The sequence below is a fragment of the Nerophis lumbriciformis genome, linkage group LG28 (assembly GCF_033978685.3).
Source record: "Nerophis lumbriciformis linkage group LG28, RoL_Nlum_v2.1, whole genome shotgun sequence".
Lineage (NCBI taxonomy): Eukaryota > Metazoa > Chordata > Actinopteri > Syngnathiformes > Syngnathidae > Nerophis > Nerophis lumbriciformis.
Window position 1 is genome coordinate 22,189,296 of NC_084575.2, and position 14,676 is coordinate 22,203,971.

A 14,676-nucleotide genomic window follows, 5' to 3' on the forward strand; every position below is an offset into this window, starting at 1 on the left:
TTTTAATAACATTCTTATTCTAAAGCTAACCAATAATAAATATAATACTTCTTACCATTAATGCGACTTCTTGAACCGGTGCGATAGAAAACGGATGGATGGATTAAAATGCATGAGAATGTTTTATAATTTTAACGTTATTTTTAACACTGTGATTACCAGCGGAATGATTAATTACTTATCGTGCTAAGCAATGTCAGCTAAGATTTATCTGAGAGCCAGATAAATAAATGATAAATGGGTTGTACTTGTATAGCGCTTTTCTACCTTCAAGGTACTCAAAGCGCTTTGACACTACTTCCACATTTACCCATTCACACACACATTCACACACTGATGGAGGGAGCTGCCATGCAAGGCGCTAACCAGCACCCATCAGGAGCAAGGGTGAAGTGTCTTGCTCAGGACACAACGGACATGACGAGGTTGGTACTAGGTGGGGATTGAACCAGGGACCCTCGGGTCGCGCACGGCCATTCTCCCACTGCGCCACGCCGTGCAGTCATCAAAAGAGCCACATCTGGCTCTAGAGCCATAGGTTCCCTACCCCTGGTTTAAATGTTATTTGACTGTAACAAAGTTAAGAAATTCAGACCTGTTGCTCCAGGCTGGTTAATGAGGGCCGACATCGGGATGGTTTTAATGATAGTGGGGCCCTGTTTAGTAGTATTTGGAGAGACCCCACTGATATTGAGAATTGTGGGCTTGTTTCCTGCGCCTCCAGCTTGGGAAGTGGTGATGATTGTTGCAGGCTTTCCATCTGCCGAGGTCACCAGCTTCAGAATGGTGCCGGGTGGCAGGGATCCCTTGGACTAGTGAGCGAAAAGGCAAAAGTTACGCAAACAGTCTGGCGAAAAATATTTTTCGGTCTGTTTGAGGTACTGAGCAAGAATCTAAAATGATTATTCCTGCTCTACTATAGACAACTGACCTGTAGGATTTGGGCGAGAGGGTTAGTGGAAGCCTGGCCTGTGACAGCCCCTGTCTGCACTGGTTTGGTTTGAACCACTGACATCATCTTGCCAAGGTTGGAGATCTACCAAAATAAGAATAAAAACTGAACTCATCAGAGTTTAACAGACTCATTGTCATTCAGATCACTAACATTTCGCAGTCTCTTTAGGTCAACATTTCATTACTCCCCCAGTGCTCACGAGCTGTCACTCATCAATCGATCCAAGTTAAATTATATAGTCCTTAATCACAAGTGTCTCTAAGGCCTTTACAAACTCACAACAAGTGTTTCAACATGCACAAAACATACCATTGTAATGTTAAAAACACATTTATCAAGAGTGTAATTGGAATTTTCAAAAAGTGCATGAAATCATCAAATGATGCTCACAACACCATTCATTATCTAGGGATGGGCATTTGCAAAGTACGGTAATCTCCGAAAAATGTGACCCAGTGACCGCTGAAAACAAAAAATATTTAGTTTAAAATAGCCCCAACCAACACCTCATTGTTTAGTCTGCAAACAAGTTTGAGCAAAAATTGTTGATGCCATGTAGCATGCAAATGCCTGTCTCTCCATCACTTAAACATGTAGCCAATAGGACAATATTATCTTTATGATCTAAAAAATTTTGACACACTGATCGTTAATTACACACATTCCTAGTTGTGCAGAATCTGCTTTTCTTCTTACCAGAGTGCCACCACTGCCCATGGTAAGGGGACTCTTTACCAGGGCAATGGTCTTTGTGACTCCTCCCATCACAGTGGTTACTACCTGGGCCTGCTGAGCCACAGTGACCGCACCAGACTTGTGCACAGTGATGATAGGCCTGGTGGTCGTCGTGGGAGAGGAGCCAGTTGCTGTGCCCACCTGGGCTGCAGCAGTCTTCAGCATGCGGGTGGCGGGGTTGCTGACCTGAAGTCACACAAACACAAGTTGTGGCTCGAGACTGCTGTACGTGGGTGGACATTTGAAAAATAAACGGTTTCAATACGTACCATGAGTGGGGAAGCCACCTTCATTGTGGTTGTGCCAGGGGAAACGGCTACGGTTTTAAGAATTGTGGCGCCTGCAGGAACATTGAGCATGGTTGCTGCAGAGGAAGGCGGAATCTTTTGTGTTGCTGCGGCGGCAGCAGCTAGTGCTGCCATACCGCTCATCTGTGGATTACTTCCAATTGGCTGAAATTAGAGGAAAGTAAACTTACACATCGCTCCACACGATTACGAACAAATGTTAAACATGGACATACCGTTCCTTGGGTGGCCTGGGCAGGAACAACCATTCTGACACCTGGGGGAAGGGACGTCACCGTGACAGGGGACTTCCCAGGTTGGCTTGGGCGGACTGTGACAACAGATGCACCTGTGGCAGATTGCTGAGCAACCTTCAACACAGCTGTAAAAATGGACAAAAATGCAATAAGCTTTTATGTACAAAACGTAAATAGTCAAGCTTCCTTTTAGAGGGGGAAGGACAATTGTAATACCAGATTGTGTCAGGCTCTGTGGGGAGGGGGCTGCAACAGCCAGTGCAGGACTCCTGGGAGAGTTCAGAGGCTGCGTAGGGGTTGTACTCATGGCTGGCGAGGCTGCAGCTGGAGTTGCAGGGATGTCGTATTTCTGCAGCTGTAATAAGTACGTGTCTGCAGTGGATACAGCACCCCAGCTCACCTCCAGGGAGTTTGTATTGGCGCGGACCAACTGCACCCTAGCAGGGGCATGCGGCCGCTCTGGTGGCATAAAGAACAATAAATGTTAACAAATCTGATTAAGACAAGATGGTGAAAAAAAAATAAAAAAAACATTCAAGACAAGCATACCAGTTTCCAGGTACCAAAGGTCTTTACAACAGACTTGGTTGTTCCATGCTTTACGGTATCCATCACGGCCGCTCCAAACATACAGCCTGGAATTGATAGCCACAGCACAATGGCCAGCACGAGCCCTGGGAATGTTGTCTTCGAGGGTGTCCATCAACACTGTCTCCCAACACATAGTGTCTACAGGCAATTGACAAAAATTAACTTGCACCCTCAAAATACTTTTTAAGATAATATATAAAAATGCAGACAGACTTACCAAGATTCAAGCAAGCCAGAGTGTTAGTGCACTTCCACTCTTTCTCGTGTGTGGCAACTTTAACATCATCCATTACCAATGGAACCCATCCACCAAAAACATACATCCTGCACAGCGAACACATGAATCACATTGAGATGCTTGGGAAGACAGCATGTTATCTGGGGAATTCAAAACAAACCACCAATAAGCAAGTGTGTGGTGGCTAGGAACAGTAGTTGTCTCACTTGTTTGTGATGGTAGTGGCAGAGTGAAGACTCCTGGGAAGTGGAGCTGTACCGCTTACTGACGGTTTGTTCCACGTCAGGGTATCTGGAGGCAAGAATAATACATTTGTTATTCAACATTATGAAAAAAAAAAAACATAATCACAATGTCTTAAAAGGGCTGTCATCCACTGTCCCTCAAGTATATTACACCAACAGGTCATAGCCTACCAATATCAAGAGTCCACAAATCTCCAAGACGGCATCCACTCATCCCTCCATAGACTATAAGCCGAGATTTTCTGCTTGTCTTTTCTGTGTAAACCACCGCCGTATGGCTCTCACGGGGAGGAGGCAGAACTCCGTAAGCGATGGGACTATCCCATGTGACCACACTGGATCCAGCACGGAGCTCGAGTACGTACAGATCATTCAGGTATCTGAGAACAATCATACCGCACATTAGTCATGCTCACGTCGCAGAACAGAAAAACACAAGGTCAAACACATCGGTGACAGTACCTGGGAATGTTATTTTTGGGGTCCTCACTGTCATTGGCAAGTCCACCAAACAAGTAGCATTTGTTTCCCACCAGAGAAAAACTGTGACCAAGACGTGGACAGGGAGGGGGGCCATTTTTAGGATTTTTGGCTTTTAATTTTTTCCACTCCCATCTGCTGGCCTAAAACAGAAACCAACCGCAAATTTGTTAATTGATTAAAATGATGTACATGCAAATTCCTGACAACTAAAGATGATTTAACTATAGTGGAAGATTGTGTTAACCAGAAACATTTTCAAGCCATTTCAACACTCATTAATTAAAGTGTTTATATATATATATATATATATATATATATATATACATATATACATACATACACACACATTTTGGGGCTGTCATGTCATTATTTTTTAAATCAGATTAATCACGATCTTGAATTGTGAAGAATCATGATTAATCACAGGGTATTACTTGCGTGCATAGTTAAAATTTGCTTAAGAAAAAACCCCAATATTTGGACACAAATGCAATTTTGTTGTCAGGAACATTTTACTTAACTGCAAGTCATTAATTTGCTCAAAACTTTGTTGACAGTAAGTATATTAAGATATAAGTTCACATCATCAAAAGATTTCCAATAATATATAGCAAACAAGGTATAGACAGTAAAAACTCCCATAAAGAACTTTACATAGTGCACTATTTAAATCAGCATTTACTCTTTCTTTAACCAATTCTTAAAACAAGCTATTCACCTTTTCAGATGAAAGTGCTGATCTCTATTTTTGGTACAATGCTATCAGCTGTGGTGATATGAATGACATCTTCTTGCAGCACTTTGTCTTCACTGATGCTAAGTAGCTTACATGCGCTGGCTGCCCATTTAGCGAAAGGCTACGTTTAACTTATCTGTGCGACATTGACGCAGGTAAACTCCAGTGTTGAAGTTGTTGTTCTCTATTTGGTTAAGTTGGTGTCGATGTAGCATTCATTCTAGCGCAGTGGTTCTTAACCTGGGTTCGATGGAACTTTAAGGGTTCGGTGAGTCGGCCTCAGGGGTTCGGCGGAGCCTCCGCCGCAGAGGTCAAGATACACCCGACTCATCGTGTAAATAAAAACTTCCCCCCATCGGCGTATTATGGATACCCCCAAACAATGTTCCCTCTAATTTTCCATCTGATTTGCAGGTGTGTAATTTGTTGTGAGTTTATGCACTGTGTTGGTTTTGTTCTTTGAACAAGGTGATGTTCATGCACGGTTCATTTTGTGCACCAGTAAAAAAACATAACTGTCTTGAATTTGAAAAAATTATTTGTATTTTTAACTGAAGAAGGGTTTGGTGAATGCGCATAAGAAACTGGTGGGGTTCGGTACCTCCAACAAGGTTAAGAACCACTGTTCTAGCAGCATCGTCACGTAGGTGATTTGCTTTAAGACGCTATTCAAAACTTGTAAGCCGATCAAAAACAGTTTGTCGCTGCATTTCCAAAAAATTACCTGAGTTTTCTCTAAAGTTCCATTGGAGTGTGTTTTGAAGTGAAATTGACCGCCTCTCATAGCCCTACTATATATATATATATATATATATATATGTCTTAATAAGGTTATCCAAAAAATAGTGCTCGATACCGTAGTAGAGCGCAATATATGTATGTGTGGGGAAAAAAAATCACAAGATTTTACAGGCCTGTTTCATGAGGGGTTCCCTCAATCTCCTGATGATTGAGGGAACCCCTCATGAAACAGGCCTGTAGAGATGAAGTAGTCTTGTGATTTTTTTTCCCCACACATACATATATATATATATACATATATATATATATATATATATATATATATATATACATATATGTGTGTGCGTGCAAACAAAAACAATTTGCAGACAAACAAGTGGAAATAAATGAGTTACCTGGAGTTCATAAAGATCGTTGCTGTACTTTCCATATTCCACCATACCACCAAACACCAACAATCTCGTGCCATCGCAGACAAATCCATATGCAGCACAACCCGGTGGAATGTCACCACGGACAGCAGGGATGAACCACTGGTTTGTTGCTGGGAATTAAAAACAATCATATTATATTACATTTAGTCATGAAAAAAATCGAATGGCATTGTGCCCCCAATGGAGCATTAAATGTATGTAAGCCTTGAAGCCACATACAATAGATTTACATCAGCTGTCAGTAGGGGTGTAACGGTACGTGTTTTGTATTGAACCGTTTCGGTACGGGGGATTCGGTTCGGTGGTGTACCGAACGAGTTTCTAAGCTAAAGTCTTAACAAGCTACTTTGCTTCTTCTGCCTCTGTTTCAGCACCCAGCATTGTCCCACCCACACACTCATCTGATTGGTACACACAAAGTGGTAACAGCCAATCAGCAGTGCGTATTCAGAGCACATGTACCCGTATTTTCCGCACCATAAGGCGCCCTGGGTTATAAGCCGCGCCTTCAATGAACGGCATATTTCAAAACTTTGTCCACCTATAAGCCGCCCCGTGTTATAAGCCGCATCTAACTGCGCTAAAGGAATGTCAAAAAAACAGTCAGATAGGTCAGTCAAACTTTAATAATATATTAAAAACCAGCGTGATGTGGGCGCGCATGGAGTCGTATATCAACATGGACGGAGCTGCGTGAAAAAAGCCACCCGGCCTCTTCGCGTAAACTTACCTTAACCACTCGCTCATCTTTTCTTCATCCATCCATCCCTTCGAGTTAGCTTTTATGATGACGCCGGCTGGAAAGGTCTCTTTTGGCAAGGTCTTCCTTTTGAATATCACCATGGGTGGAAGTTTCTGGCCATTAGCATGGCAAGCTAGAACCACAGTGAAGGATGACTTCTCATTCCCTGTGGTGCGAATATTCACCGTACGTGCTCCCGTTGTATCCACAGTGCGGTTCACAGGAATATCAAAAGTCAGTGGAACCTCGTCCATGTTGATAATGTTCTCTGGCCGGATCTTTTTTTCAGCTATCTTGTTTTTACAATATGCACGGAAAGTAGCCAGCTTTTCTTGAAAGTCTTTAGGCAGTTGCTGTGAAATAGTAGTCCGTGTGCGGATGGAGAGATTGCGTCTTTTCATGAACCGGAAACCTGTCGCTTAGTAGGAGCCATTTTGTGGTCTTTACAGATGTAAACACACAAAGGAAATGAAACGTAATATCCGCGCGCTTCTTCTTCTTCTTCTACCCGGGCGGGTGGTTGCTTACAGTAGAAGAAGAAGCGCTTCCTGTTCTATGGGGGCGGGTGCTTACCTTGGCGGTTGCTTGCGTAGAAGAAGAAGCACTTCCTCTTCTACGGGGAAAAAAGATGGCGGCTGTTTACCGTAGTTGCGAGACCGAAACTTTATGAAAATGAATCTTAATATTAATCCATATATAAAGCGCACCGGGTTATAAGCCGCACTGTCAGCTTTTGAGTAAATTTGTGGTTTTTAGGTGCGGCTAATAGTGCGGAAAATACGGTAGTCAGCGCTTCAGCTTCAAGCAGATAGGTGTTTAGCAGGTGAGCATCAGGCAGTGTATTCTCCCCAAATTAAAATAAACACCTCCCAGTCAACTACTAGTAACATCACTTTGAGCCCGTTGACCTTCTAGAAACTTAAAACTGCAGCTCAGCTCGCTCGCAGTCCTGGCTTGAGGTGAAGGCTAATTAGCTTTTAGCGTAGCGTTAGCTCATTTTGCGGTGTGTGTGTGTGTGTGTGTAGTCTCTCCTATTGTACTATTTTTTCAGCTAGAGTTACATTAATCATTAGTAATGGAGCAGCCTAGTTTTGAATGGCAGGGTGCCTGCTATCACATGTTGATAAAAAATATAACATTTACATGGGGCGGTATAGCTCGGTTGGTAAAGTGGCCGTGCCAGCAACTTGAGGGTTCCAGGTTCGATCCCCGCTTCTGCCATCCGAGTCCCTGCCGTTGTGTCCTTGGGCAAGACACTTTAGCCACCTGCTCCCACTGCCACCCACACTGCTTTAAATGTAACTTAGATATTGGGGTTCACTATTTTATTATTAGCCTTTATTTAACCAGGTAAAATCCCATTGAGATCAAAGATCTCTTTTCCAAGGGAGACCTGGCCAAGAGAGCAGCAGCAAGGTTACATTAAAAACAGTAAACAAATACATAAAACATCACATTTACAACATTAAAACTTGCTCACATGACACATGTGCATACAGACAAGGTAGACTGCAGTCCTTTCACAGAAGCTTTAAACTCATTCAACGTAACTAGGGTTTGAAGTTTAATATTCGATTGTAGGTTATTCCAAGCCTTCGGTGCTGAAAACCTAAATGCTTTCTTGCCCAGTTCAGTTCTTACTTTGGGGACGACTATGTAAAAGCGCTATATAAATATAATTCACTTCACTACATACCGTATTTTCCGCACTATAAGCCGCACCTAAAAACCACAAATTTTCACAAAAGCTGACAGTGCGGCTTATAACCCGGTGCGCCTTATATATGGATTAATATAAATATTTATTTTCATAAAGTTTCGGTCTCGCAACTACGGTAAACAGCCGCCATCTTTTTTCCCCGTAGAAGAGGAAGCGCTTCTTCTTCTATGGTAAGCAACTGCCAAGGTAAGCACCCGCTCCCGTAGAAGAGGAAGCGCTTCTTCTTCTACGGTAAGCAACCACCCGCCCCCGTAGAAGAAGAAGCGCGCGGGTAATACGTTTCATTTCCTTTGTGTGTTCCATGTTGATATACGACTCCATGCGCGCCCACATCACAGATGGTGTCAAAAAACAAGTGAAGCACACAAATACAACACTCGCCGTCATTCCGGGTGGATTAACCAAAGAACTCCAACCGCTCGATATTGGTGTCAACAGGGCATTTAAAGTACGACTGCGAACGGCGTGGGAACAATGGATGACCGAAGGCGAACACACCTTCACTAAGACAGGGAGACAGCGCCGGACGACATACGCCAACATCTGCCAGTGGATCGTAAATGCCTGGGCGGATATTTCGGTCACAACTGTGGTCCGAGCTTTCCGGAAGGCAATGACTTCGACGAGACGGAGCCGGCCATTTTGGATCCCGTATTCGCCCAACTTTTTAATTCGGACACCGAAGGAGAAGAATTCGAGGGATTTATGAATGAAGAATAACTTCAGAAAGTGAGCGTTATGTTTATTTTGTGTGTTGTGACATTAACGTTCGAGCAACATTAAGTTATTGATGTTATTGCTCTGCACTATTTTGAATTTTACTATGTTTGTGATTGCACATTTGCACATTACCGTACATTTTGGGAGTGAACAGAGTTGTTAGAACGCTGGTTTTTAATATATTATTAAAGTTTGACTGACCTATCTGACTGTTTTTTTGACATTCCCTTTAGCGCAGTTAGATGCGGCTTATAACACGGGGCGGCTTATAGGTGGACAAAGTTTTGAAATATGCCGTTCATTGAAGGCGCGGCTTATAACCCAGGGCGGCTTATGGTGCGGAAAATACGGTAATAAAAATCAACTTCCCAAATACTGTAATAAATTAAGCATGATGAGTTGACCTGAAACAGTTTAATGTTGCACTTTTTATATGTAGAAGAAAAGTTTTGTCATTCTATTTAATCTGAGCATCAACTTGAGGCACTTTAATGTTGATTAACGTGGGCAGAATTATGTTATGTGTTCCCAATGTTAAAAGGATAAAGGTAAAGGTAAATAAATAACCAAAAAATGTATATTTTGTTGTTTTCTTACTGTACCGAAAATGAACCGAACCGTGACCTCTGAACCGAGGTACGAACTGAACCGAAATTTTTGTATACAGTTACACCCCTAGCTGTCAGTCAATTGTACAAGTACTTCAACGAGCATCATCCATTTTACTTTAGCCCGCCTTTTTTAATAAATCAGTAGTGACCCTTCTCCAGCAGGGGGCGACACAGTAGACTACACTGTTTAGGGCCTGAACTCAATATCATGCACTCAAATCATTCATTTTAGTCTCATTTCTAGACGTAAACAATACATATCAAAAAGGGGTTAGGGTTAACATTTTTAAAGTGATGTTTCTATGTACATTTCTGCTTTAAAAGGAGTAAACATAAGTTGAAAAAAAAGTATTCTTACCAGTATTGTAGACATGCAATTCATCCACAATCCCTTCGTTTCCTCCGCCAAACACAACCATCAGTTCTTTAATCGCCACGGCTCTGTGGCCGTGTCTGGGCCGGGGGACAGGACCGGACCATCCGAGTACCCGTTTCCACCGCGGCTGCAGAACCGACGCCGAGGTCCCAGTCACCGCAGAACCAGGGACAGACATGATTCTGTCAGAAAATGAAACCGGGGGCATTAATTCACCGAAATGACGACTATAACCCGTAGAAGAAGAAAAAACAATAACTTGACAGTTGGTGCGCCTCTCACTTTTACAGTTAGCTTTGTTTTGAGATAAACCCCTCTCACAAAATATGATAACTTAATGTCACGTACACTTGTTGATACTTCGTAGGACAAAACAGCAGATTAATAAAATATCTATTAAAACAAGTTTGAGTTGTTTCTAACCATTGAATACGATTCATGGAAGCAGCCATCTTGTAACCAAACAAGCCCCCGCTTACGCTTTAGTGCCAGTCTGAAAAATGGCGGAAGCGAATGAAAGGGGAAAATACACAACCGCCGAATACATTTACATAGAACCGTTCAAATGTACTGCAACTGGGAAAATAACACAACGTGTCAACACGGAGACGCGTACAAAACGACAAGTCACGTTTAAATCACGGTTAAAACTCATAAACAGGAGTCGGCTTTTTTCATGCCTCTCTGGAAGTCGCCATATTGTAGCTAACAAACTTAGCATTCGCTAGAGCCGTTCCGAAGCATTTACTAACAACAGCACACGGCATTTAAGTTCACCTATACCACACAAAGTACCGCAAATGTCCAGTGTTGCAACACACATTTACAGTTAAACAAACAAAACATTCGACAGCTCGCATTTTGTTAACACAAGCGGCTACTTGCTCAACCATTAGCATGTGCTAATAGCGTTAGCTTGAGCGGCTAGCATCTGTCAAAGCGTCGCGCAATTTGACAATTAAATGCAATGTGTTTTTAATCTATCCCGGCATGCACACGTTACCTTATACGAACAGCGTTGCAACACGACTCTTAGAATGCAGCTAAACCGCGTCCGAGTGCATAAACCGAGTGTTATTGTGTTTCATGCCGTCAGTGGAAGCAGCCATCTTTTCACCATTTGGCCTAGTTCTACGGCTCCCTCAAGAAAAATGGCCGGGCGGTTTTGCCACAACAAAACACCACAGAACGGAGGCGAGCGGATCTATGCAACACATACGTACCTAGTTCGATGCAGGAATTGCAAAAGCACTGATAGGCGGTCTGAGGTTGTGGTGATAATCCAGATTCATTCAATTTGCGAAGAAATATTTCCTCTCATGCCTGCCTGGAAGCTGCCATCTTCTTGACAACCAGAGGCGGAGGAAAATGGCAGCGAGTTTGGCGTCACCCAAAGCAAACATGGCGACCGAGAAACAACTTGCTGACTATGTTGGAAATAAACGAATGTACGGTTTTATTTTCGCGTCAGTGAATCGGCGTGCGATTCCACTTGCGACGAGGGGATTTATTAAACACTCGATTTTTACCACGGCGGCACAGTTTAATATGAGTTACAACAAATTACAACAAGTTGCAATATCGTCCGAGGTTTATTGTCCCTTACTAAAGATGGCGACATCGTTTTTTTGAATCTATTTTTTTATTTCAATGTTGCAGTGGCTTGTTTTTTCGCCGCCACACAAATCAACATGTGCGTCAATTCAAAACTACCGCAATCGAGCATTAAAAAATAGATTTTTTTGTTCATATATTACAAAGTTACCACGCCCACACTGACTGTATTAATAATCATGCCCGCCACAATTATGTTGCACAAACAATTCTAGTCACGTTCTCATATATTTTAATGGTATTTAACTTACTATAATAAAAGTGAAAAACCGAAAATAAATAATATTTACGTTAATGTGGTCAAACGAGAAAAAAAAAGAATAATAGCAACATTGGAAAAATACAAGTCATAAATAGTGCTCATGTGATAACACAAATAACATACCAAAGTAAGCATAATTATCAAATGAAAAAATGATACCGAAAGCTGTTTAAGTAATTACACCGATAATTGCAATATGTTATTTGTCCGTTAGATGTCAGGCTTTCTCTCCATTGCCTATTAAGTTGAGTTGAGTTTGAGTTTATGTCGAACACGCAAGCATACAACATGATACATCACAATTTCCAGTTTCTCTTTTCAACATGTTCGAAAAGGAGTAGGAAGATGCAGAGCTTATTTAATCCTACCCCTTTGCTTTTACATAACAGTTGCTAAAACTTTTGTTCACTTCCTGTTCTCAATTTATTCACAATATACTCCATAAGTAATCACAATAAAAAAATAAATAATAAATAATAATTAGTGAAGTGAGTTATATTTCTTCTTTTTTTTTCATTTTATTTTTATTGACATCCAGCATCAGACATTCCTATCCATTACATCATATTCACATAAATCATATATCTATTGTCTGCCCTAAATGTCAAAATATTTTTGTTTATATCCCACCCATACCACCCCCCTCCCCCCCCAAAAAAGAAAGAAACGATCGATTAAATAAACAAAGAAAAAAAAGAAAATAAATATTAATACATTAATAATAATAATAATCAGAAATAAAATAAAATTAAGCTATATTTCATATGATTACTTCACCAATTATTATTTATTTATCTATTTTTCTGTGGATAAGTTTAGTTGTTTTTACCATTTTGGGTATCACCAGGTCAGTCTAAAATGGTAATTTTATGAATGAAGATCAGATCCCACCAAAAAGACTTTATATACTGATGCAGTAAAAAGATGTATGAATCAATAAACAAATACAGTCAGTGCATCTGGACAGTCCGAGACTGTTTTGTTTAGAGGCACAAATCTGGGGAATAGTATAGAAAAATATCTGCTGCCTTAAAGTTCCCAATGAGCATATTGGCCTCCACCATCCGTAAATGGAAGACATTTGGAACCACCAGGACACTTCCAAGAGCTGGTCAGCCGTCTAAACTGAGCAATTGGGGAAGAAGGGCCCTAGTCAGGGAGACGACCTAAAACCTGTTGTAGCTCTCACTCTGTGAGAGCTACAACATTCTTCTGTAGGGAGAGCAGAACCTTACAGAGTGACAACCATCTCTGCAGCAATCCACCAATCAGGCCTGTATGGTAGAGTGGCCAGACGGAAGCCATTCCTTCGTAAAAGTTTGCCAAAATGCACCTGAAAGACTCTCAGACCATCTGGAACAAAATTATTTTGCGTCATGTTTGGAGGGAACCAGGCACCGCTCATCACCAGGCCAATACCATTCCTACAGTAAACCATGGTGGTGGCAGCACCATGCTGTGGGGATGTTTTTAGCGGCAGGAACTGGGAGATTAGTCAGGATAGAGAGAAAGATGAATGGAGCAATGTATTTGATTGATTGATTGAAACTTTTATTAGTAGATTGCACAGTACAGTACATATTCCGTATAATTGACCACTAAATGGTAACACCCCAATAAGTTTTTCAACTTGTTTAAGTCGGGGTCCACGTTAATCAATTCATGGTACAGAGACTACCTGGATAAAAACCCGCTCCAGAGTGCTCTTGATCTCAGACTGGGGCGATGGATCATCTTTCAGCAGGACAACGACCAGGCAGAGCCCAGATTTGAATCCCAAATGGCTGTGCACCAACACTTCCCATCCAACCTGATGGTGCTTGAGAGGGGCTGAAAAGAGGAATGGGCGAAACTACCCAAAGATAGGTATGCCAAGCTTGTGGCATCGTATTCAAAAAGACTTGAGGCTCTAATTGCTGCCAAAGGTGCATCGACACAGTATTGAGCAAAGGTTGTGAATACTTATGTACATGTGATTTCTTTGTTTTTTATTTTTAATACATTTGCAAAAACTTCTAAATAAACTTTTTCATATCATCATTATGGGTAGTTGTGTGTAGAATTTTGAGGAAAACAATTAATTGCTGTAACCTAACAAAATGTGGAAAAAGTGAAGCTCTATGAATACTTTCCGGATGCACTGTGCATATTCATTTTTAATCTTGGTTCAGTTTGTCTCGAAGCCTGCCCAGTGGTGTATTTATTCTACTGTTAATTTGGCTCCCTTTCAGATGGTAATTGGTAAATTATTGGAATGTTTGCAAGAAACAAGTTCTTTAGGTTCTAAAATTAAGAATAGATACTTACCATGGCAGTTAAAACCCTCCTATATTCATGTTACCAGGTTCATAGATGAACGCTCGAACATATTGTTTTGTTATTGAATTCCATTTTCATTTTGAGTATGCTTTCAAACAAACACATGCATTGCAAAGTTTTCGGTGCACGGGTCTGTACTGGGAGTGTGCAAGTGGTTTAAATGGGTCAGTAAGGCTCAGAGAAATGCCTTGATCTTCTGCACTGCCTTGAGCTGCCTGTAAGGGTTTACACACAGTAAGAGCATTAGGGCACAATCATTAAAACAACTTTGAAACCCTAAAGAGATCATGATGTAAAAGCCAGGGATCAGAAGTATAGGCTCATCAAGCGCTGTAAACGAAACATTAAAAAGTGTTGAACAATTGGATTCTTTTTGGGTTATTTAATTTGACTTCTAGAATGTTTTTAACAATAAGTGGCTGTCATTGTGTTGATTATCATTGATATATAAAAAAAATTGAGAGAAAAATATGAAAATTCAACATGAAAATAAGCCTCGTAGGAAAAAAATATTCTATTTTGACTACCACAATAAAAGTCATGGTCAGAAATAGAGCAACAATTTACATGTAAGGAAGAAAACAATCCTAATATACCGTATTTTTCGGAC

At 41.3% G+C, this 14,676-nt stretch overlaps 1 protein-coding gene across 1 annotated transcript in view; it reads right to left on the bottom strand.

The window, feature by feature from the left end:
* hcfc1a (host cell factor C1a) overlaps positions 1-11,251 on the bottom strand; it is a 30,855-nt gene extending 19,604 nt beyond the window's left edge. The window contains exons 1-14 of the mRNA XM_061923883.2: positions 11,095-11,251; positions 9,854-10,053; positions 5,664-5,812; positions 3,771-3,931; positions 3,480-3,688; positions 3,270-3,354; positions 3,043-3,149; positions 2,784-2,963; positions 2,451-2,693; positions 2,214-2,359; positions 1,960-2,142; positions 1,652-1,876; positions 932-1,036; positions 596-812 (exon numbers count right to left, since the gene is read on the bottom strand). Coding sequence (XP_061779867.2) covers positions 596-812; positions 932-1,036; positions 1,652-1,876; positions 1,960-2,142; positions 2,214-2,359; positions 2,451-2,693; positions 2,784-2,963; positions 3,043-3,149; positions 3,270-3,354; positions 3,480-3,688; positions 3,771-3,931; positions 5,664-5,812; positions 9,854-10,049 — 2,206 coding nt within the window. The 5' untranslated portion in view covers positions 10,050-10,053; positions 11,095-11,251. The remainder of the gene's footprint in view (positions 1-595; positions 813-931; positions 1,037-1,651; positions 1,877-1,959; positions 2,143-2,213; positions 2,360-2,450; positions 2,694-2,783; positions 2,964-3,042; positions 3,150-3,269; positions 3,355-3,479; positions 3,689-3,770; positions 3,932-5,663; positions 5,813-9,853; positions 10,054-11,094) is intronic.
* Between the last annotated feature and the right edge of the window lie 3,425 nt (positions 11,252-14,676).